Here is a 24,726-nt window from a genome sequence, read left to right on the forward strand (position 1 = left end):
GAGCCTCCAGTGTTGGCTTTAAATTGAAATAGATCCACAGGACCAATTATGGTCCAGATTCAAACCCAAATCTTAGGAAGGAGCATAAAAAGCATTTTCAGCAACTCTAGTTAAAAAGCACAGGTAGGCACAGGAAGAGGAATAAAAGGCATCATTTCTAATCTTTGTAACAAGTAACTCTACTGTACCCTATTTTCAAACCTGACTTCTGCACAAATTCCACAAAAGCTACAAAAAAGCTAAATAACCTTGTTTTCCTAAAACTCCTTTTGAGTTTAATTAATCTATCCTCTTAACAGAATCACTATTAAATGTTTTTGGATAACTTTTAGAAATCTGTCAGCACTCCCAAACACAACTCTTATATCACACCAAGATCCAGCTGACACAGGGGCTCACGCTGGGGAACATTTCCAACAGAAACAGTATTAACCATGCTGGCTGGGTTTCAAGTTAGGTGCCACAGGGGACTTGGATTACCTTTGGAGTCTACACAGTTGCCAAGGCTGTTAATTATAAAGAACTAACCTGAGATTAAATTACGTTTCAGAGGAAAACCAAACTTGAAAGATTATTCCTGGCATTAGTCTCTGAAGCTGCAGATGAATTAGACCCTGAAGCAAGCAAGTAAACAAATAATAGAACTGGGTCTCTGGAAAAAGGAAAGTATTGAGAAAATGGGACAAAGGCTGGAGGAAACCCACTTGGTCTCAAAGGATGAGTAAGATATCTAAGCGGCAGAGGGTGCTATAAATCAGGAACTAAGGATTTCAAGTATCCAAGAAAGATGGTATCAGGCCGAAAGGCAAACCATTAACAAGCTAAAAGAAAATTTAGGCTGTCTTCATTTTCAGCACAGCCCCAAAGGGAAGAAAAGAGTTTTCATACTTTGTTTATAAGATGTTAATACAAATCACAGTCCAGACATCATAAACTTGGCATGGATCATATATTAAACACACACCTCCCCAGTTCTATAGGCCTCAAATGAACTTGCCAAACAGCAGTTTAGGACGTTTGATGAAATCTTATGAAAAATGACAGGCTTTCAGACCCGGGGCCTCTCTCTTTGCTTTGAGAGTATTACAAAGAGCAGGTTCCAAGCAAAGATAAGTGGTGCTATTAAATATAACTCAATGAGAAGGCAGCGTGGCAGAAAGATAAGGAAGGAGCGCTGAAGCACAAGTTTCAGCATAACGCTTGGCTGAGCAAGAGTGCTCTTTTCAGTGTCCTCACCTGCTGTCACAAGGGAGAAGGCTCTGTGGATTTTTTTCCACAACTTTCTGTTAAGTCTCGGTTACATAGTTGAAACGAAAACAGGTCTTCTTAAACATAAGCTAACATTTGTCAAGTAAGCAATTTCTCATCACCTCATGCTAATTAAAGTCCCCATTATTTGCAACAAAAAAACCTACCCTAAGAAATAAATACTCAAGTCCCGTTTGACTTCTGCAATTACAATAGGTGCTCAAATATGATTTGTATTCATCTTTTGTTATGAGTATATATGGAGTATTATGTTAATACAGTTTTTTCCTTTCTTAAAATGTGTATATGATTTTTGGGCTCCATCTGTATAAATGTCATAAGCCAGGCAATGAAATATAATGGAGAGAACTAAAAAATATTTTAGGTAATCTTATTACCTTGTAATTACTATCCCTAAGGTTAACTGAAGAAAGCAAGATGACTACGGTTACGGAGAGTTCGCCCCGCTCAAGTTCTGACCTTCAACACTTCTCACCCAATTCTCCTCAGATATAGATGTTTACTCATTACAAAGTAATTGATGCCAACTGCATGCTATGTGTTTCTGCTTAGCAGATTGCATGTCCCTGTTTCTTTCCCACTATAAACTAAAAGGTAATAGTGGGGAAGCTTCTAGCTATGTAAGAGAAAAATTCTTTAAGGAGGAAAAAAAGGTCTTCTTCCTCTAAGATCATCCTGAGATGATCTGTGAGAATGGTTTGCTATTCACTTGACCCAGAAAACCCCACAAAGTCATTCAGGAGGCTCAAATCTTTGTGTTCACTTTAAGAACACATGTGAAAATGCCCAGGCCATCAAGGGTATACATACATGAAAAGCCACCAAGTATCTAAAGGATGTTACTTTAAAGAAACAGTGTGGACCATCCTGACGTTACAAAGGTGGAGTTGGAAGGTGTGTCCAGGCCAAACAGCGGGGCTGGACACAGGGTCGGTAGCCCAAAAACAGTGTTGAATTTTTGCTGCACATGCTTAAAAATGCAGAGAGTAATGCTGAACTTAAGGGTTTAGATATAGATTCTCTGGTCACTGAGCATATCCAAGTGAATAAAGCACCCAAGATGTGTCACTGAACTTACAGAGCTCATGGTCACATCAACCCACACACGAGCTCCCCTTGCCACATCAAGATGATCCTTACTGCAAAGGAACAAATTGTTCCCAAATCAGAAGAGGAGGTAGCACAGAAGAAACGTGCTACCAAGAAAAACTGATAGCATGGGGATAGATGCAACATAAAATAAATGCAAATAATAGTTTTTAAAAAAGAGAGGAAAAAAGAACCGATTATAAATTACATGTCATACGCACCATGTCAATCTAAGATGGTTTATCTTATGAGTAACTTTTAAAAGAAACAAACTACATGAGATGACCAGAAGGGAGTATGAGACTTCTAATTCAGAATCACACCTCTTGATCACTAACAGCTGAGAGTTTAAGATTCTGAGACATTTGGAAACAAAAAACAATGTAAATCTGAAGAATACTATTTTCTAATACCTTTTTTAACATGGCATAATACAGTTTCCCCCTGGCTAGGTGCGGTGAGTCACACCTGCAATCCTAGCCTTCTGGGAGGTCAAGGCGGGTGGACTGCTTGAGATCAGGAGTTCAAGACCAGCCAGAGGGCTTGGCGCCCATAGTTTACTGGTTAGGGCGCTGGCCACATACACAGAGGCCGGTTGGAACCTGGCCCGGGACTGCTAAACAACAATGTGACAACTATAACAAAAATATAGCCGGGCACTGTGATGAGCACCTGAAGTCCCAGCTACTTGGGAGGCTAAGGCAAGAGAATTGTTAAAGCCCAAGAGTTTGAGGTTGCCGTGAGCTGTGACGCCCAGGCACTCTACCAAGGCACTCTACCTTTTTTTCTGTCTTTAAAAAAAAAAAAAAAACCCAGACCAGCCAGAGCATGAGACCCGACTCCACCCCATCTCTACTAAAAAAAGAAAAACTAGCCAGGTGTAGTGCTGGCACACACCTGTAGTCCCAGCTACTTGGGGAAGCTGAGGCAAGAGGACTGCTCAAGCCTAAGAGTTTGAGGATGCTGTGAGCTATGATGCGACGGCATTCTACCTATAATAACAGAGTGAGACTCTATCTCAAAACTAAATTTTTTTTTATTAATAGTTTCCCTTGGCTCGGTACCTGTAGCTCAGCAGCTAGGGTGCCGGCCACATACCCTGGAGCTGGGGGGGGTTCAAACCTGGCCAGGGCCTGCCAAGCAATAATGACAACTACAACAAAAAAATAGCCGGGCGTTGTGGCGGGCACCTGTAGTTCCAGCTTTTTGGGAGGCTGAGGCAAGAGAATCACTTAAGCCCAAGAATTTGAGGTTGCTGTGAGCTGTGACGCCATGGCACTCTACCAAGGGAGACACAGTGAGACTCTGTCTCAAAATTAATAAAAAAATAAATAGTTTCCCATAGAAGAATGTTTAAGCATTGCATTACTGGTTCCAGGACTCAACCTACACGTGCGTAGACCTAGACGTGTCTAGCTGAAAACACACGGTATCTGTGCCTACCTTACCTCTGTTGGGGCTCTTATTTGTTTTACTTACCGGAATGTAATAGGTGCCCATCTTAGGGGTTTCACTGGCAGTAAAAAGCATGCCTAAAAATAAACATAATGAAAAAGATAAACACACAGAGAAAAAAAAGAGCACCTATTTGTTTTACATTTTGAAATGCCTGAGGTACTCAGTACGCGGTGTGCAGAAGAGGACCCGAGCCTGCAGCTGGAACCCCAGGACGCAGGTCTGGGCTTTGGTCCCTGCCTCTCTAGATGGGAGACTTCAAGCTATAAGAACAGCCAACTTCTCTACCTGTGAAATGATCAGGTTGTACTAGTTTAGTAAACGAGCAGGCAGTTTCCATCACAAGGTGCTCAGGGCTATACAAAGTACAACACCATGTTTAGGGGGAAAGTTTTAAGAGCAGACACATAATGTGGTGTCAGTGCACTATTTATTGGAATTATCATGAAGAAATTACAAAAAAGCCTTCCTTCCAGTAATCTGGGACCAAGGTAAAGCCTTCCCCACAAAATGTCAACAAATTTCTAACTTTCACATTAAACTTTACCCTGGACTGGAAAATAAAATACAATGGGGAATGCTATGTGGAGCTACACCAGAAAGACCTATAGGGCCATACAGCCCTGCCTCTACCACAGTCTCTCTCATAAGTGAATTTAACAGACTGAATCAATGGGGCGGGTAATGATGCAGTCTCCTTGGGATCAGCATTATCAGAGAACAAAATTGAAGGAAAGAATAACTCTCTGGCATCTAATAAGGATTCCCTGTAACTCCAGGAGCAACAGTAACCTAAAAATTCAATATTCAGTGATAATAAATAATTTAGTACCAAAGCATTCAAATAGCTCAGTCTTATTATCTTTTCTCTACCACTTTTGCAACACTTTCTTGCCCCCAAAACATTTTGGAAGTAGCTTTAAAGTGCCAACATGCAGCCGCTAAGCTTCCGCACAGCCTCTGCTGCTCTGCAAATAAAACTGATGCCAGCAGACATCTAACTGGTCCTTTATAATATAGATTATTTCAGCCAACATGTAACAACCCCCTAAAATGAGAAGTATTATCATCCTTATTTTACCGCTCAGAAAAACAAAGCTTAAAGGGATGAGTGAATGTTAAAGCTAAAAGTCAAACTCAAGAGTTCTTATTATATTCATTTTAAAAAATCCATCTGCAAAATACAATAAAGGAACCCACAGAGGGAAGACATTTAGGTTATCAGATAACCTAAATAACATAAGCATAATTAAATATACCAAATGTTAAGGACAGTGATTTGATTGTTTCACAAAAATAATTTCTGCTGCCTTTCCTTTTTGTTACTAAAAAAGCTTATAAATGTGATATTTGATGCTGTTACAGATGAAATGCTAAGTGAATAAGTGAATTAATACTCAAGCAGGGCTCGGGAATGGTGGCTCATGCCTGTAATCCTAGCACTCTGGGAGACCAAGGCGGGGTGGATTGCCTGAGCTCACAAGTTCAAGACCAGCCTGAGCAAGAGAAAAACCCCATCTTTAAAAATAGCCAGACAATGTGGCGTGCGCCTATAGTCCCAGCTATTTGGGAGGCTGGAGCAAAATGATCACTTGAGCCCAGGAGTTTGAGGTTGCTGTGAGCTATGAGGCCAGAGCACTCTACAGAGGGTGACAAAATGAGACTCTGTCTCAAAAAAACAAAAAAAAAAAAACCAAACAAACAACAACAAAAAAAAACATTCAAGCAGAAGCCAAGGATTCAATAAATCTCACCAAAACCACACCTTGTCCCTACCTCGAAAGTGTGAGCTAGCCCTGAACTGGGACCAAAAATACACACACAACCCCCCTAAAAGTATGTACTGAAGTCTAGAAAAACCAGGTTGTATGTCTAAATTAAACAAAAACAAAAACCAGAGCTGTTTTTCACAGCTTGAAACCCTGTAAAACCTTTCATCTCAGCACTTTCCCTGGTCCTGGACAGAATTTTCACTGAGGTGTTGATGGGAAGAAATGGTCTCTACTGATTGTGCTGCAGAGCCCTCTACTAACAGAACAGATGAAATCTCTCCAAGAACCTTCTGACATCATTAAAAAAGAAGTTTTGGGGATAGAAGTGGCATGTTACAACCAAAAAGAAGGTTACTGCTGAAGATATCTCCTAGGCCTATCTCTACTGGTTCAATCCTGAACACTGTACATTCCACAAAGAAACCCAACCACACCTACCAAACCATAGAAAGGGCTCTAATCTGATTACACAAAAGAATTCAGACTGGATGCAGCTAGGTTGTTTTCTGCAATAGAGTAGGATCTCACTTGGCCATACATGGCCAAGGACACGAGATTACCTACTACCAAACTAAAGTGGGGAGAGTGAGGGCTGTAAGCAATTATAAATGAGGAAAATAAACCTCCCAAAGCCCAAAGAGTTATCAGAAGTTTCTAACAAGTAGAAACAGAAAAATCAAGCTAGTAAAAGACAGTTCAGCAAAAATACAGGCAAGAGAAGAACAGAGTGTGAGCACTTAACCAAGTACTTTACATCCTAAGAAATCAACTCATTTGCTCAAGTCACCACACAGCAGGAAGAGGAGCGGAGAGTCCGCTGACTTCACAGCCCATGTAACATGGGGCTCTAAGACTCCAATAACTGGGACAAAATTAGAATACGTCTTGCATGATCAAATATTAAACCATGAAAAAGGGTCAGCACATGTATAAACACCATATAGCAACATTAAAAATGATTTTAATCCACTCTGGGAGGCAGAGGTGGGTGGATTATTTGAGCTCAGGAGTTTGAGACCAGCCTGAGCAAGAGTGAGACCCCATTTCTACTAAAAATAGAAAGAGCTGAAGCAAGAGGATCACTTGAGCTGAAGAGTTTGAGATTGCTGTGAGCTATGATGCCATAGCACTCTATCCAGGGTGACAGGACTCTCCCACTCAAAAAAAAAAAAAAAATTTAAATTAAATTAAAAAATAAAAATAAAGGGCGGCGCCTGTGGCTCAAGGAGTAGGGCGCCGGTCCCATATGCCGGAGGTGGCAGGTTCAAACCCAGCCCCGGCCAAAAAAACCATAAAAAAAATAAAAATAAAAATGATTTAAATAAAATATCAAGCTAAAAAAAGCAAAAGATAATCACATACAGTATCAGGATAATTTAAAACATATGAACACAGGATCACTACAATAAGAATTTAGAAACAGTAATAGCTCTTATGAAGAGACTATAGCATTATGGGTGGTTTCATCCTTCATGTCCTGCACAAGAAGCAGTCACATCTAAATGTGTGATATTTTCCTAGCAATTTGTTTTCATTGTATTTACAAAAGTATCAATCTGCAATGGACTAGAAATTTAAAAATGAAGAAAAAAATAAACAAAACCCTGGTCTTCACCAGACACATTTGTGAAGCACTGCACTGAATCACGCAGCGGCGGTCACCGCATTGAGCAACTCAGAGACAGGCTGCGAGCACAGACTGCGCCAGAGGGACTGGCAGGGACGCTTCTGCTCTATGTTGAACTTCTGAGAGAAGCCTGGGGCCTGTGAGCTCCTACTCAAGGCACGAAGGACACTGCAGATGACACCAACAGTTGTTTTCTGTGTATTTAAAGACTACTTCAGGCTGGGTGCAATGGCTCACACCTATAGTCCTACACTCTGGGGGGCAAAGCAAGTGGATTGTTTGAACTTCAGACTTTGAGACCAGCCTGAGCAAGAGCGAGACTGTCTCTACTAGAAATAGAAAAACTAGCTGTGCACTGTGGCAGGCGCCTGTAGTCCCAGCTACTCAGGAGGCTGAGGCAAGAGGATTGCTTGAGCTGGAGCTTGAGGTTGCTGTGAGCTGTGATGATGCCACAGCACTCTAGGCTAGCCTAGGTGACAGAATGAGACTTTGTCTCAAAAAAAAAAAAAAAATACAGGCTACTTCGCATTGAACAGCATAAGACGTCTCTAATAGCCTACAAGGTAGGTGAGAAAACTGAGGCTGGATATTTCCATCACTGAGCCTCCTGAATGAGGTCTTCCTTAAGCCCAACGCTCACCTTTCTCTCTATCAATAGTTCTGATCCTGAATCCTCATGTCTGGAGTGGGACTCAGACATTCGTGAGCTTTACAAGCTCCCTGTGCTGTGACTCTGATGCACACCAAAGTCATAGCACCACACTGCCTCTTCAAGCATCCCAACCTGCACAGAGCAGCTGCTCGCTGAACAGACGCAATACAGGGGGCTGGAGGAACAATGGGAGTCAGGCTGGGAAATAAGCCAGGAAGGCGGGGCAATTTCTCAATATTCTGAGCAGTTTAGTATTAGAAAAACATTACAAAACAAAAATCCTGATTAGGCTTTAATTACTCCAAAATGAGTAAGTGAGAAGAAAAAGAAACTAGGTTTCAGCTTTTCTAAAATATGATTAAGCCCATAATGATTAAGCACAAAACATGAAGAGAGTTGAAGGAAGAAAGTGTGGGAAAGCAAGGAAAAAGCTGAGCCCACGAGCTCACCGCACTCAGATCTGAGCCAAAAGGAAGCAGCGTGAGTGATACTTGTCTCTCTGTGCTATCTTGTGAGACAAATTATCGGGCTAGCTTTTGTATGTTTGATTAACTTCTTATAAGTTAAATCGACAGTAATAGTCATTCCTCTGTCTAAAACATCACTCTTAAAATTGTTATCTTTCAGAAATACTTTGTAATGAAGATAAAACCTTAACAAAGTGATCAAATCCTCACCAGCACAAGGATGATCTGATGTGATGAGATCTGAGAAGCCGGCACCTTATACATTATCCTTGTCCAAAGTATTTAACACAAACTTAATTAAGCCTTTAGACTTGATTTCTGTTTTAGGAAAACTACAAGGTTCGAGGAACAAGTTAAACAACAGCATGAGAAACAATCATATATCCAAGATGAGGGGCATTCTGTAAGGCCACTGGCCAGATCTGGAGAAGGGAAAAAAAGATGGAGGAAATATTGTGGATTGAAAGAAACTAATGGTACACAACAGCTAACCATAACAATCTTACTTACATCCTTGTTCAAAAAAAGGTCTTTGAGGCCTGAAAAGGCCTTTGAGGAGTCTCACTTTATGGCCCTCGGTAGAGTGCCGTGGCATCACAGCTCCAGCAACCTCCAACTCTCGGGCTTAGGCGATTCTCTTGTCTCAGCCTCCTGAGTAGCTGGGATTACAGGCACCTGCCACAACGCCCAGCTATTTTTTGTTGCAGTTTGGCCGGAGCCGAGTTCGAACCCACCACCCTCGGTATATGGGGCTGGCACCCTACCCACTGAGCCACAGGCGCCGCCCAAGACTGCATTTTTATTGGTGTGATAAGGGCCTTTAGTTAAGAGAAGAACGTCTTTGTTACAAGCTAAGTGCTATATACTCAGTGCAGGAGAAGTGCTACGTGTCTGCAGTTGGCTTTCAAGTGATTCCACAAAGAAACCACAAAAACTATACATGTGCAGAGATAAAAAGACAAATGTGGCAAAAGAGTAAACATACTGAACCTAAATACAGGATATAAAGATATTCACCCTACTACTTTTTCAATTTTAAAAACTGGGGATAGGGCGGCGCCTGTGGCTCAAAGGGGTGGGGCGCCAGCCCCATATGCCGGAGGTGGCAGGTTCAAACCCAGCCCTGGCCAAAAACTGCAAAAAAAATAAAAAATAAAAACTGGGCATAAAGTGACTTTTCTTGCTTGTGATATTAGTGACACAGACCAGGTCAGCAAACTCCTTCTAGGGCTGGGTATTAAACATTTTAGGCCTCGTAGGCCATCTGGTCTTTGTCTCTGCTGTCATGATGCAAAAACCACATGGACAACGCTTAAGTGAAGAAGCGAAGCTGCGTTCACATAGAACTTTATCCTAAAAGACAATGAAATGTTGAATTTCACATAATTTTCATGTGTCACAAAATGTTATTCTTCTTTTAATTTTTTTCCCCAGCCATTTTAAATCTATAAAACTTATTCTTAGCTCATGGGCTGTGAAAAAACATGGCCCACGATTGAATTTGGCCCACAGGTCAGTTTACCAACCCCTGATAAGAGATTATTAAAATGCTATTCGTTAAAAATGTTTTCTGACTCTGCGCCGGTAGCTCAGCAGCTGGAGCACCCACCACATACACTGGAGCTGGCGGGTTTGAATCCAGCCCAGGCCTGCCAAACAACAATGACAACTACAACCAAAAAATACCCAGGCGTTGTGGCAGGTGCCTATAGTGCCAGCTACTTGGGAGGCTGAGGCAAGAGAATCACTTAAGCCCAAGAGTTTAAGGTTGCTGTGAGCTGTGACACCACGACACTCTACCGAGGGCGACAGCTTGAGACTCTGTCTCAAACAACAACAAAAAGAATGTTTTCTGTTCAAATTGTCAAACATTTCTTCATAAATATTACCTTAGTAAGTGTACATTAATTACGGAAATTATATTATAAATGCTTCTACAATTAAGATGGTATAAACATAGATAATCACAGGGCATGATGGTTCATGTACGTAATCCTAGCACTTTGGGAAGCTGAAGTGGGAGGATCACTTAAGCACAGAAGTTCAAGACCAGCCTGAGCAACACAGTGAGAATCCATCTCTAAAAAAAAATTTTTTTAAGTAAGTTGGGCACAGTGGTGCACACCTGTAGTTTCAGTTATCGATGACTGCTTAAGCTCAGGAGTTTGAGGTTGCTGTAAGTGATGACGATGTAGGCTGGGGGGCAGAGAAAGACCCTTTCTCAAAAAAAAAAAAAAAAAAGAAAAGAAAATCCCCAAACTATAATTAATCTTTATTAAATAAATGTTCTAGATGTTTTCCCCAGAAAGAAATATTTCTAATTTTCATTAAAATGCATGCATTATTTTTACCATTAGACAATCTGTTAAAATTTAATATTGCCAGGTATAGTGGCTCACACCTGTAATCCTAGCACTTTGAGAGCAGAGGCAGGAGGATCACTTGAGGCCAGGAGTGGAGTTCAAGACCAGCCTGGACAACATAAGCAAGATCCTCTTAGAACAAAAAAATTAAAACATTAGCTGGGCATGGTGGCACGTGCCTATAGTCCTAGGTTCTCGGGAAGCGGGGGCAGGAAGATTTCTTGTGCCTAGAAGTTTAAGGTTAGAGTGAGCTATGATTGTGCCACTGCACTCTAGCCTGAACAATAGAGTGTGACCGTCTTTAAAAAATAAATAAAATTTCATTTTAAGAGCAAGGCATATTGGTGCACACGTATAAGTCTCAGCTAAGCTACTCAGAGGGCTGCAGCACACCATGACTGCACCTGTGAAAAACACTGCACTCCACCCTGGGCAACGCGGTGGGACCCCAACTCCCCTCCCCCCTTCAAAGAAGAAGGAAGAAGAAGGGAGGGAGGAGCGACGAGGAGTGGGAGGAAGAAGGAAGATGACAACTTGGGGGAAAACTGTATTGTAGGGGTATGTGGCTGAATTACCAGCACCTTCTCAAGTCCATTCTAATTTTAAGTCTCTTCTTTAGCAATCACTTAAATCAATAATCCTTTCTTGCAAACATTAGCCTTCTTCTCCTTCTTCTTTGTGATTTCAACAACCATCATTCCTGGTGGAATTTTAAGAATGGGTTCCTTGGTAGTTTTGAGATGAGCCTGGATATTTCTCCGAAAAAGACATCTTTGCCGAGTAGTTATACTCTTGGTGGGCTAACAGACCCTTACACCCATAAAAAGTTGGGGCTGAGGGGATGCACAAGAATTTTAGTCATTTTAGTTCAAAACACGGCCTGAACATGTCCTCTTTGACCACAAGTGGAGCCTGAAGACCTGGCACGTCATGCCCAGACCTCCCCCGCCTGCCACTCTCTGCCTCCAGATGCCCTTCCCAGAGCCACTGCAGCACCCTATCCCCAAACAAGTCCTGTATGCCCAGCCTTTCGGCCAGTCTGAAAGAGTCTGGAGAGTCTTACGAAGATCACTCAGCCCCCAACTCCATTTAACCACAATCACGCAACACTCCAGATGTGACGCATGTCCTCTTGACACTGTCCCCGGGTGCTCTGGATGAAATCACTCCAACGTGTTGCCAAAGTGCTACGTGATAAGACTTCCTATGCCTTTCCTGTGTCCTTCTATCAAAATTATTTGTGTAAGTCTGTGCTAAAAACACACTGCTTAAGAGTAGGAACTGTTGGGGCGGCGCCTGTGGCTCAGTGAGTAGGGCGCCGGCCCCATATGCCGAGGGTGGCGGGTTCAAGCCCAGCCCCGGCCAAACTGCAACCAAAAACTAGCCGGGCATTGTGGCGGGCGCCTGTAGTCCCAGCTGCTCGGGAGGCTGAGGCAGGAGAATCGCCTAAGCCCAGGAGTAGGAGGTTGCTGTGAGCTGTGTGACGCCACGGCACTCTACCCCAGGGTGGTACAGTGAAACTCTGTCTCTACAAAAAAAAAAAAAAAACAACAACAAAAAAAAAAAAAAAAAAAAGAGTAGGAACTGTTCTCATTCTTATCTCATACCTTGACATTCTTCACAGATTGGCCTTAAATGTGTTGCTAAACTCTAAGACCTGTGTAATTTGCTGAACAGCATACACTATAGACTATACCAAAACCCACGACTTCTCCAGATCCCTATCCTTAATTTCCATACACTATTACTAATCACATAAAAGAGCAAAACAGCACAGTAAAATAGCATGTCACCTGCCGCCTACCTGCATACTGTTACCCGTTTCTACTAATAGCTGGGTGGGCTGAGGGCTCACTGAGTCACTAAAAGTGCCATTTTCTGAATCATCCACACCACTTCCTGCTCTTAATTATCCCAAGTAAGTAAAATATCCAAGAATTGTCCTGACCAAGCCAAACTCTATCTTAAGAAATAAAATGAGTTTATAACACAAAAAAGTACAGCCTAGACCGTCTGACTAGAGAATGCATACCTGAATTGGGGTAGAGACAAACATCATTAAGGTCGTGCTCTGGCTCCAGAGAAGTAAATATTTTCCCCTAAAAAAGAAAGCAAAAATGAATTATTAAAATAGTTAAAGAACAACAAATTTTGGAAATGTCAATAAAGAAAGTAAATCGGAAACAACACAATCTCCAACAGCTATGTAAAGAAATAAAATAACCTAAGTGAAATCACAGGATTAAAGTTAAAAAAATCAATTTATCAAAGGATCTTGATTTACAGATGAAAAACCTCAGGCCTAGGCAGAAGTGATTTATCAAAAAAAAAAAATACAAAGATGTATAGTTAATGTCAACATGATAGGAAAACAAAGTTTAAAATAAGTTATTTATCAACCTAAAAAAATGATTCTCAGGCCAGGTACAGTGGCTCAGGCTTGCAATCCTAGCACTCTGGGAGGCTTGAGGTGGGAGAATCACCTGAGCTCAGGATTTTAAGACCTGAGCAAAAGTGAGACCCAGGAGTGCTTGAACCCAGGAGATTGAGGTTGCTGTTAGCTAAGCGGACACGGTAGCACTCTACCCTGGGCAACAGAGTGAAACTTTCTCCCAAAAAAAAAAAATTCTCAGCCAAGCACAGCGACTCACACCTGTCTGGGGAGCCAAAGTGGAAGTATTTCTTGAAGCCAGGAGTTTGAGACTACCCTGGGTAACACAGCAAGACCTCATCTCTAAAAAAAGAAAAAAAATTGACATAATCTCTGAAATATACCCAACTTGTATACTTGTATTCAAAGAAAACAAAGGAGGCAGGGAGGCCAACTTGAAAATGACGACCGCATTGCTGCACCTATACCACAAGGTTGTGAGGGGGGTTAAGAAAGACAATGGATAGAAAATTATGCTGGGCGGCGCCTGTAGCTCAAGGAGTAGGGCGCCGGTCCCATATGCCAGAGGTGGCGGGTTCAAACCCAGCCCCGGCAAAAAACCACGAAAATTATGAAAAGACAATTCTATGGATACATAAAGTGTTAGTTATTGTGCAGTTACGGTTAAAGCATTTCTATTTTAAATGTGGGGAAAGGTGATTTTTTTTTAAAAATTAAGAGAAGGATACTAAAAGACAAAAAATCAGAAAATAAAGTGTGGGAAAAAGTGAAAGATATGCAAGGCAAAATAGTCAAATAAAATCCCATAATTTGGGGGGAAATATTTAGTCATGAAAACAAAAAATGACAAAATATGTATATATATATATATATATATATTTTTTTTTTTTTTTTTTTTTTTTTTTGAGACAGAGCCTCAAATTGTCACCCTGGGTGCAGTGTCATGGCATCACAGCTCACAGCAACCTCCAACTCTTGGGCTTAAGTGATTCTCCTGCCTCAGCCTCCCAAGTAGCTGGGACTACAGGTGTCCGCCCCAATGCCTGGCTATTTTATGGTTGTAACTGTCATTGTTGTTTGGCAGGCCTGGGCCGGATTCAAATCTGCCAGCTTTGGTGTATGTGGCTGGCACCTTAGCCGCTTGAGCTACAGGCACTGAGCCCAAAATAAAATTTATTGAATCAATTATAGTACGAGGGTTTCAAGACATAGTGTTGAAAATTCCTGCCAGTTACTGAACGTCTAACTCAAAGTCAGAAGACAGTAGGGCCTGCTGAGCTCCCATGGTAAAGGGTAGCAGAATCAGAGTCTGGGCCAGATGGTTAGTTCATGCCCAGTGCAAATGTGTGACCAAGTCCTAATTCAAAGACAAACAGTGAAAGTCACTCAGCTACTTCTCTTTCTCAAATTTCCACTGAAAGTGGAAGAAAAAGAAGAATGAAAAAGGAAGAAAGAAGGAAAGGAAACTATAATAGCATCAAACAAAAAAGAAATGGTGGTATAGTTAATAGACATCCATAGTATCGAAAAACATGTGCCAGTCAAAGGGTCTGGAAGGACACTCCAAACTGATCAGTCACTACCTTGAGGTAGGATGGAATCAGATCAAAGACAACCTCTATTTTGCCAGTATCTTATGTATTTTTTAAAATAAAAACATACCAGGGGTGGTAACTCATGCCAGTAATCCCAGCACTTTGGGAGTCCGAGATGGGAGGATTACTTGAGGCCAAGAGTTCAAGACCAACCTGGGCAACAGAGTAAGACCCTGTCTCTATAAGAAAATGTAAAAACTACTAGCTGAGCCTGTTGGCACAAGCCTATAATCCCAGCTTCTCAGAAGGGTGTGGCAAGAGGGTCACTTGAGACTAGGAATTTAAGGTTGTAATAAACTATGATCATACCACGGTACTCCAGCATGGGCAAGAGTGAAAAAAAAAGAGAGAGAGAGAGAAAAAACTACTTTACCTCTTTTTACTTGCAGTACTCCCTTATCCTGAAACTAAGACAAATTAGAATATAGCTGTGTTTAATGCTATTTAAATAAAGCATATTTAATTTAAAAAAAAAAAGAGAGAGAAAAAGCATTTGTAGTATTAAAAATACATGTTGTTTTAATGTAAACTAGTTTGGACTGCCAGCAAAAGAGCAGAGAAAATTCTGGTCTAAGATGCCACAAATCTTTCCAAGAAAGCTCTCAAAACCTTTTAAACTCAAAACCAAAAAAGTAAACAGCATAGTCTATATCCAGATAATCATCAGGGTAATTCTTCCAAGAATTCAGAAAAGCTGGGAAGTCTGTCTTCTCCATAACATATTGGTAAACCAAGTCACAAGAACCTATGAAGGAACCCAGGGTTGAGAGAGGCAAAATATACTGGAGGACAAAGCTGAATCTCCAGTATAGATCCAGAGGGAAAAAGAAAGACAAATAACTTCGAGAGTTAACAAAATGAAATTTAAAAAACGAAAAGCAAGCCTGGGCAACACAGGGAGACTCTGTTTCTACCAAAAAGAAAAGAAAAAAGAAAAAAGCCATGCTTGGTATAGTAAGCTATAATCATGCCATGCACTCCAGCCTGAGTGACAGAGTGAGACCCTGACTCTAAAACAAACACATACAAAAAGTAATGGCCTTGGAACCCAGAGACTACAACAGGTAGCGGAACTGTGATGGGGCTGTCCATAGCACCTGTGCCCAGAGCACAGTCAGCCCCTGTGGGTAGAAAAGACCGGTGCTATGTCCTTGAAGAATTAATGCTGAGGCCAATGGATCTCCATTCAGCTACATTTCAAACGTGTATTTTTTTAAAAGCGATCCTTAAAAAAAAACAAAAAACTAAAGATGCTAAGTTTCCAATTTGATTAAGTGGCAAAGAACATTTAAAAGTAGTCTTAAGTGCTATCCTGGATGTATTTTTCCCCTTCGTTTGATGAACTAACCTTTTACTGTTCTCTCAAAATACTTTGGTTTTAAAGTGAAAACTACTTAAAACTAGAAGTCAGACTATAATCAGCAATACAGGATTTTATTACTTTTCAAATATTTCTTGGAGTTGAGGGGAGGAAACATTAAAATATTCTTAAGAAAATACAGTAGAACCTCCATAGGTGACTACCTGCTTCCACCACCTCCTTTCATAGATAGGACATGCACCCCATGTACGCAAGGGGACAGTAAGCCTAGTTCTTGATGTTGACCACTTCCATATGTTGACCAGTTTGTTACAGAGCTTTGGGTAGTCAACTTACAGAAGTTGTGCTATATTGCTTTTTTATTTTCTCTTTTGAGACAGAGCCTCATTCTGTTGTCCAGGCTAGAGTTCCACGGCCTCAACCTAGCTCACACCAATCTTAAATTCCTGGGCTCAAGAGATCCTCCTGCCTTAGCCTCCCAAGTAGTGGGGCCTATAGACATCTGAAACAACACCTGGCTATTTTTTTTTTTTTTTTAAAGACAGAATCTTACTTTGTCACCCTCAGTAGAGTGCCGTGGTGTCACAGCTCGCAGCAACCTCAAACTCTTGGCTCAAGCGATTCACTTGCCTCAGCTTCCCCAGTAGCTGGGACTATAGGTGCCTGCCACAACGCCAGGCAATTTTTAGAGATGAGGTCTTGTTCTGGCTCAGGCTAGTCTCAAACCTGTGAGCTCAGGGAATCCACCCACCTCAGCCTCCCAGAGTGCTAGGATTACAGGCATGAGCCACCGTGCCTGGCCTTAATTTTTCTATTTTTAGTAGAGAAAGGATCTCACTCTTGCTCAGACCAGTCTAGAACTCCTGAGCCTAAGTGATCCTCCTACTCTGGCCTCCCAGGGTGCTAGGATTCCAGGCATGAGCCATCATACCTAGCCTATATTGAATTGCTTTTAAGAAAAATACTGTAAGAAATTATTATAAAGGTGTCATTTCCTTTTTTTTTTTTTTGAGACAGAGCCTCAAGCTGTCTCCCTGGGTAGAGTGCTGTGGCATCACAGCTCATAGCAACCTCCAACTCCTGGGCTCAAGCGAGTCTCCCTCCTCCACCTCCCAAGTAGCTGGGACTACAGGCGCCTGCCACAACACCCGGCTATTTTTTTGTTGCAGCTGTCATTGGTGTTTGGCAGGCCTGAGCTGGATTCGAACCCACCAGCTCAGGTGTATGTGGCTGGCGCCTAAGCTGTTTGAGCCACAGGCACCAAGCCTAAAGGTGTCATTTCCAAAACCTAATTGAGGTGGAGGAAAAGATATAATTGAGATATATAATAATACTGATACAGAAATATAATTAGTAACCCATAACTTTTCTAGAGTTGTGAGAGAGCCTCAAAATCTAGGGGAATTTCTCATGGATCAACTTACTGCAGGCGCCTGCCACAATGCCCAGCTATTTTTTGTTGCAGTTTGGCCAGGGCCGGGTTTGAACCTGCCACCCTTAGTATAAGGGGCCAGTGCCCTAATCACTGAGCCACAGGTGCTGCCCTGGATCAACATTTTTTAACAGCTTTTTTTTAAGAGACAATCTTGCTGTGTTGCCTGCAGTGGAGTGCAGTGGCTATTCATGGGCATGATCATGGCATATTGGAGCTTTGAACTCCCAGGCTCAAGAAAGATTGACTCTCTTCAACAATGATTTGTTTTTCTCTTTACTTAACATCTAAAATGCTTGGCAGCTATAGTAAATCAGGAAAACGTCTTAATGAGAAGAAAGCAATAATGACCACTTTCCGGAAGTATGGCTAGTCCATCCTGAAGTAACTGACCTCCTATAAGTAAGTAAGTTCCCAAATGGATATTCAGTATCCTTCCTAAGAATCCACATAATTAAGAAAAGACAATGGGAAGAAAAAAGAATATATGAAGGAAAAATGAACAAAAAAAAAAAAAAAAAAAGAAAAAAGAACAGGAGCATTAGGAACATATTCAAATAAAGAATGAATAATAATTTCAACAAAAAATACGTACTGAGTTCTTATTCCACATTTTGATAATTCGAGAGTCTGCAGACAAAATCAAATCTAATGAATCCTGAAAATGAACTGACTTAATAGGCAGCCCATACTGGTGATCCTTAACTAGCAATGGCTTATCAGATCGAAGATCATATAACAAAACCTAAAAAAAAAAAAAAAAACCAAGTTATTGGCAAACACTTTATCTTAAAAAAGGAACATTTAAAATTTAGAATAATGGTGGCCATTTGCATCATTACTTATTTATGAATACAAGAAATACCCTTACTCAAGGTGCTAAGATTCTAAACCCAGAAGTACTCTAGAAAAATCTCTTAAATTGCCCTTAAGAGTATAAAGTTTTATAAATTCAACCTAAGAGTAAGTTTGTTTTTGCACTTTTTGGCCTGGCCTGGCTTTGAAGCCACCACCTCCAGTATATGGGGCTGGCGCCCTACTCCTTTGAGCCACAGGCGCTGCCCTGATTTATTTATTTATTATTATTTTTTTTTTTTTTTGAGACAGAGCCTCAAGCTATTGCCCTGGGTAGAATGCCGTGGTGTCACAGCTCACAGCAACCTCCAACTCCTAAGCTCAAGTGATTCTCTTGCCTCAACCTCCCAAGTAGCTGGGACTACAGGCGTCCACCACAATGCCTGGCTATTTTTTTGGTTGTAGCTGTCATTGTTGTTTAGCAAGCCCAGGCTGAATTTGAACCCGCCAGCTCCAGTGTATGTGGCTGATACTTGAGCCACTTGAGCTACAGGTGCAGAGCCCTAAGAGTAATTTTTTTTTGGAGAGACAGAATCTCATTTTATGGCCCTCGGTAGAGTGCCGTGGCATCACACAGCTCACAGCAACCTTCAGCTCTGGGGGCTTAAGCAATTCTCTTGCCTCAGCCTCAGAGTAGCTGGGACTATAACGTCTGGCTATTTTTTGGTTGTAGTTCGGCCGGAGCTGGGTCTGAACTCGCCACCCTTGGTATAAGAGGCGGCATCACCCTGCCCTAAGAATAATTTTTAAACACACTAAGTTTGAGAACTTCTGAGCTATACTAAGAAAGAAACAAAAGGAAAGCCCATGAGAATTTGTTTCATTTGTGAATTCCGAGGGTGTCCTATACACCAGGCACCATCCATGGCGGCGAATGAACGGCACAATGAGGAATAGTGCTGGTAGGTTCTAGACAAAAGGTGGTAGCAAGGCTATGATATCTCAGGAGAAGAGAGACCCTCCTCTGCTCCTGTCACTGGTGACAGATGTAGTAAATGACAACAGAAGTAGTTAATCTACTAGAGGCAAAGTTTCAGACATCTTACAGAGGCAGGACTAACCAAGAAGTGTGCGGGCTCTGCCTTGAAGGAAAGGCGGGAAGGAAGAAGTACTCCTAGGCCAGCAATGCTACGCTATGTTCTGCCTGGGATGTGGGTAATGGTGCTAGGTCAGACAAAGGCTCCTCATGGCCAGACACAGTGGCTCCCAACACTTTGGGAGGCGGAGGCAGGTGGATTGCCTGAGCTCAAGGGTTTAAGACCAGTCTGGGCCACAGCGAGACCCCACCTCTAAAAATAGCCTGGCGTTGTGGTGGGCACCTATAGTCCCAGCTACTCAGGAGGCTGAGGCAACAGAATCACTTGCGCCCACGAGACTGAGGTTGCTGTGAGCTATGATGCCATGGTGCTCCACCGAGGACAACAAAGTGAGATTCTGTCTCAAAAAAAAAAAAAGCTCCTCAAATACATAGATTTTCAAAATGAACACATTTCTTATCCACAGGAATTCCTCAGAGCCTTCAACATGCACTGAGAATCTCCAAGAGTAGGAGTCTGGCAGAATTCTCTTCCACACACAAGAAAAGTGTCCCGGGGCGGCGCCTGTGGCTCAGTCAGTAAGGCGCCGGCCGCATATACTGAGGGTGATGGGTTCAAACCCAGCCCCAGCTGAACTGCAACCAAAAAATAGCTGGGCGTTGTAGTCCCAGCTACTCGGGAGGCTGAGGCAAGAGAATCGCTTAAGCCCAGGAGTTGGAGGTTGCTGTGAGCTGTGTGATGCCATGGCACTCTACTGAGGGCCATAAAGTGAGACTCTGTCTCTACAAAAAAAAAGAAAAGTGTCCCAAAGCACTCCTGAGAGCCCACTGGAAGCCTACCCTCACTGTAGCTTTAGCTCCAAAGCACCTCAGACCAAGACTAAGGCAAGAGTCAGATTTATCAAGGTGCTAGAAGAATCCAGCACTCTGGAGTCTCCTCCCCACTCTAACCCAAACCATAATGCCTCGTTTTCTGTTTTGTGTGTTTGTTTTGGCAACAGAGTTTCACTTTGTTGCCCTGGGTAGAGTACCCTGGCATCACAGTTCACCACAACCTCAAACTCTTGGGCTCAAGAGATTCTCTTGTCTCAGCCTCCCAAGTAGCTGGAACTATAGGTGCCCAGCACAACGCCTGACTACTTCTAGAGACCAGGTCTCACTCTAGCTCAGGCTAGTCTCGAACCCATGAGCTCAGACAATCCACCCGCCTTGGCCTCCCAGAGTGCTGGGATTGTAGGCTTAAGCCACCGCACCTGGCCTTCACTTTCTGTTTTCACGGTATGTTTCTCACAACATATAAATGCTTCTGAAACGGCAACTTACACATGAAGTTTCCAAGTTAACCATACTTACCTGCCCTGTGGATGTTCCAACTGCCATGGTCAAGGCACCATTAAATTTCAAAGCAGAGATTGTTGGTAAACTGTTTATCCTGAAAGGCAAAATATTCATGCTCCATGAATATATGACCAAACCACTTTCAAGTAACAAGTTCATTACTAATAGTCACTTCAAATCCAATGGGAGAAATCAGATTTCTAGCCATCTGTTTAAAAGGTAATTATATACAAACTTTCATAATCAAAACTTTAAAATATGCTTTATACACGTATCTAAATGTAGTGTGCCTTTACCTTCCATTTTAATTAAGCCAGGATAAGGAATTTATAGAAACATCCCCCTCTTTACTTAAAAGGAAACAATTTGATATTTGGACATGGGTATACTTATTTCCATTTTTTCCATTACCAGCTAAAATAAAAGAAAAATCTCCAAAAGAGGACCCTAGAATCTCTCAAAGTATCAAAGGCACAACAAATGATATGGCCATGACATTAGAATATGCTCCTCACCCACCAACCAAGAGCATCAGCACCAAGAGCAAAGGTCTCCAACAGAAGGAGCACTGATGGTCAATCAGCACGGCCCACATGCTCAGCCCGGGACAGCGTAAGGTCCGGCTATTGGCATCATCAGGTCTTTCCTGCCCCCTAAAGCCTCAACCTGTAACTACACTTCAGATCCATTCTGAACCTTAAGACCTCATAGCCACATCACTTTTAGTCATTTAATCTTCAAAATGAACATTAGGATCATTTTTCAGTATGGTGACATACTTTTCCCACTTATTCAAACTTTGTTTCTTAATAAAATTGTCATTTTATTCATATATGTACTTATTAAGTTTATCCCTCAGTATTTTATAATTTTTGTTATTATGAATGAAACATTTTTCATTGTATCTAAATGGATATTGCTAATAAATAATCAAAGTCACTGATTTTTATCCCTTTGGTGACCCGTTTATTTAACTCTCACATTAATTCTCACAGGTTTACAGTTGATTCTACTGAGTTTCTCAGGCAATCATACATCATCTGCAAATGACAGCTTGCTTGCCCTACAAATAGTTAAGCTACACTATTTCTCTGTCATATTGCATTGGCCCCACCTTCTAGAATAGCGGTTCTCAACTTGTGGGTCACGACCCCTTTGGGGGTTGAACAACCCTTTCACAGGGGTCATTTAAGACCATCCTGCATATCAGATATTTACATTACGATTTATAACAGTAGCAAAATTACAGTTATGAAGTAGCAACGTAGCAACAAGGGTGGGGCCTGTGGCTCAGTTGAGTGGGGCGCCAGCCCCATATACCGAGGGTGGTGAGTTCAAGCCCGGCCCCAGCCAAACTGCAACAAAAAAAATAGCCGGGCATTGTGGCGGGCGCCTGTAGTCCCAGCTACTCAGGAGGCTGAGGCAAGAGAATCGCCTTAAGCCTTAGAGTTGGAGGTTGCTATGAGTTGTGAGGCCATGGCACTCTACCGAGGGCAATAAAGTGAGACTGTCTCTAAAAAAAAAAAAAAAAAAAAAAAAAAATGAAGTAGCAACGAAAATAATTTTATGGTTGGGGGTCACCACAACATGAGGAACTGTATTAAAGGGTCGCAGCATTAGGAAGGTTGAGAACCACTGTTATAGAACTTTGTTAAATAACAGAAATGACAACTTATAAGACTGTTACAGGGCGGTGCCTGTGGCTCAGTGAGCAGAGAACCGGCCCCATACACCAAGGGTGGCGGGTTCGAAGCTGGCCCTAGCCAAACTGCAACAAAAAAAATAGACAGGCATTGTGGCGGTCGCCTGTAGTCCCAGCTACTCAGGAGGCTGAGGCAAGAGAATCACTTAAGCCCAAGAGCTGAAGGTTGCTGTGAGCTGTGATGCCACAGCACTCTACCGAGGGCAACAAAGCGAGAATCTGTCTCAAAAAAAAAAAAAAAAAACAGACTTGGTTAGAAGAAAAAAAAAGAAAGCTGAGCATTAAAAAGTAACAAGTAAAATCACTCAATGAATCCCCAAAAATAAAAAAAAACAAGTAAAATCACCTGAAATGAAATTAGCAAGAAAAACTACTGTTCTGATATATGTTCTTATTTTTTCCTACAACTAGAATTACATGTTTATTGTTTTTCTTATAAAAATGCGATAAAACTCTACAGGGAACTATATGATTTGCTATTCCACTTAAAGGCATATTTGCAGAGGGAATAAAGTGGTGGTGGTAGTGGGGAGAAGACATATTTAGAACATTCTTCCCTGGTAATAAATACAATTCTGCAATATAATTCCTAAAGGCTAAATAGTATGTATGCCATTGATGGCTATGATTTTATCTGTAAAATATAAGGCCAAACAATTAAGTTTGTGAAAAGTGCTATATACCTCACTGTTTTATATCACTACAGTCACCTTCGAAGTACTTCCCTTAGGAAGGTACATACTGACACCTACTCTACCCTTCAAAACACTTTTTCTAGAATGAGTTCATAAACTTGATTGGCAGATTTTTGTACGACAGCTCTGATGGCCAGTCCATAAAAAAGAGTTCCAAAATTGCTCTGAAGGGTGGACTAGGCATTGGAGTCGGCCTTCTCGAACTTAATTGTCCAACCTTGTATAATACAATAACAACACCTAAGCAAAGGGTTGTTGCATTAAATAAATTAATATACATAAGGAACTTAGAATAGTACCTGGCAAATAGAAAGTACTGTCAGCTACTCTATCTACTAAGCTTAATTAAACAGTATCTGCAGGCTCTAACACTTTAATATTATTATTACTGTTTTTTTTAGCGATGGGGGTCTTGTTATGTTGCCTAGGCTGTTCTTGAACTCATGGCCTAAAGTGATCCTCCCATCTCAGCCTCCTGAGTAGCTGGGATTACAGGTGCAAGCAACCACATCCAGCTCACTTTAATATTGTTATTTTCTAATTTCTTTTTTTTTAAGCTACCTATCATGTATGTAGCATGTATTTATTTTAGAAACAAGGTCCCACTCCGTCACCTGGGCCAAACTGCAGTGGCATGATCACAGCCCACTGCAACCTCGAGCTCCTGAGCTCAAACAATCCTCTGGCCTCAGTTCCCCAAACAGCAGGGACTAGTTGTGAGCTGTCACACCCTGTGTGACTTTTACATTATTAACAACGCTACAACGGATGGCTGGGCTGAGGAGAGTGAGGATATACACGCTACGTCTGTGGGGAGACATTTAAACTCATACTATGTTTTCTGTATGGCAATTTAGCAACATAACAAAAACCTTAATATTATGTATGCTGTTTAACTCAGAAATGTTTTTCTCAGGATATAATCACAAAATTATAAATGGATGTCTAATGGTGAAAAGTACAACTCCTCTGTGCACCGATAGGGACCTGGTTACTGAAATTATACTTTCTTTTTATACACAGAGGACATTTTTACTCTCTTTTTTATATTTCTAACACTGCTTAGCATCTTTTTTATACTAAGTATAAAATCATCATTTCAAAATAATAAAGTTATAGGGCGGCGCCTGTGGCTCAGTGAGTAGGGCGCCGGCCCCATATACTGAGGGTGGCAGGTTCAAACGTGGTCCTGGCCAAACTGCAACAAAAACATAGCGGGGCATTGTGGTGGGCGCCTGTAGTCCCAGCTACTCCGGAGGCTGAGGCAAGAGAATCGCTTAAGTCCAAGAACTGGAGGTTGCTGTGAGCTGTGATGCCACAGCACTCTACCCAGGGCAACAAAGTAAGACTCTGTCTCTCTAAAAAAAAAAATAATAAAGTTATCTTTAAAAAAAATAAAATAATCATGAGAGCTGAAAAATGCCCCACCTCCATGGACAAAAGAGCCACTAAAAAATGTTTGTGAACCAGTATCCTATTTTTAATAAATAAATAAAGTCCCAAGTTTCTAAAGACTACAGTTCAAATTATTTTTTCACATTTCTTCCTTAAATTTACTACAATGTTACTTCTAGCACAGTAACTAAATTTAAAGTAGAAATAGCCTTAGGATACATTGCAAATGACTCCTGCCAGCATGCTCTCTTAAATGACTACTAAGATGAGA

The 24,726-nt window shown here is 41.5% G+C and overlaps 1 protein-coding gene across 3 annotated transcripts in view; it reads right to left on the reverse strand.

The window, feature by feature from the left end:
- The window catches only part of NOL10 (nucleolar protein 10), a 112,696-nt gene that overhangs the window by 62,507 nt on the left and 25,463 nt on the right, over positions 1 to 24,726 (reverse strand). For 2 of the 3 annotated variants that reach the window (XM_053588926.1, XM_053588925.1), the window contains 4 exons: positions 20,679 to 20,757; positions 18,030 to 18,179; positions 12,727 to 12,793; positions 3,838 to 3,890 (listed from right to left, as the gene is read on the reverse strand). In XM_053588926.1, the coding sequence (XP_053444901.1) occupies positions 3,838 to 3,890; positions 12,727 to 12,793; positions 18,030 to 18,179; positions 20,679 to 20,757 (349 nt within the window). The remainder of the gene's footprint in view (positions 1 to 3,837; positions 3,891 to 12,726; positions 12,794 to 18,029; positions 18,180 to 20,678; positions 20,758 to 24,726) is intronic. The other variant, XM_053588928.1, reaches the window with a different exon arrangement.

The sequence above is a fragment of the Nycticebus coucang genome, chromosome 4, assembly GCF_027406575.1.
Source record: "Nycticebus coucang isolate mNycCou1 chromosome 4, mNycCou1.pri, whole genome shotgun sequence".
Taxonomy (NCBI): Eukaryota; Metazoa; Chordata; class Mammalia; order Primates; family Lorisidae; genus Nycticebus; species Nycticebus coucang.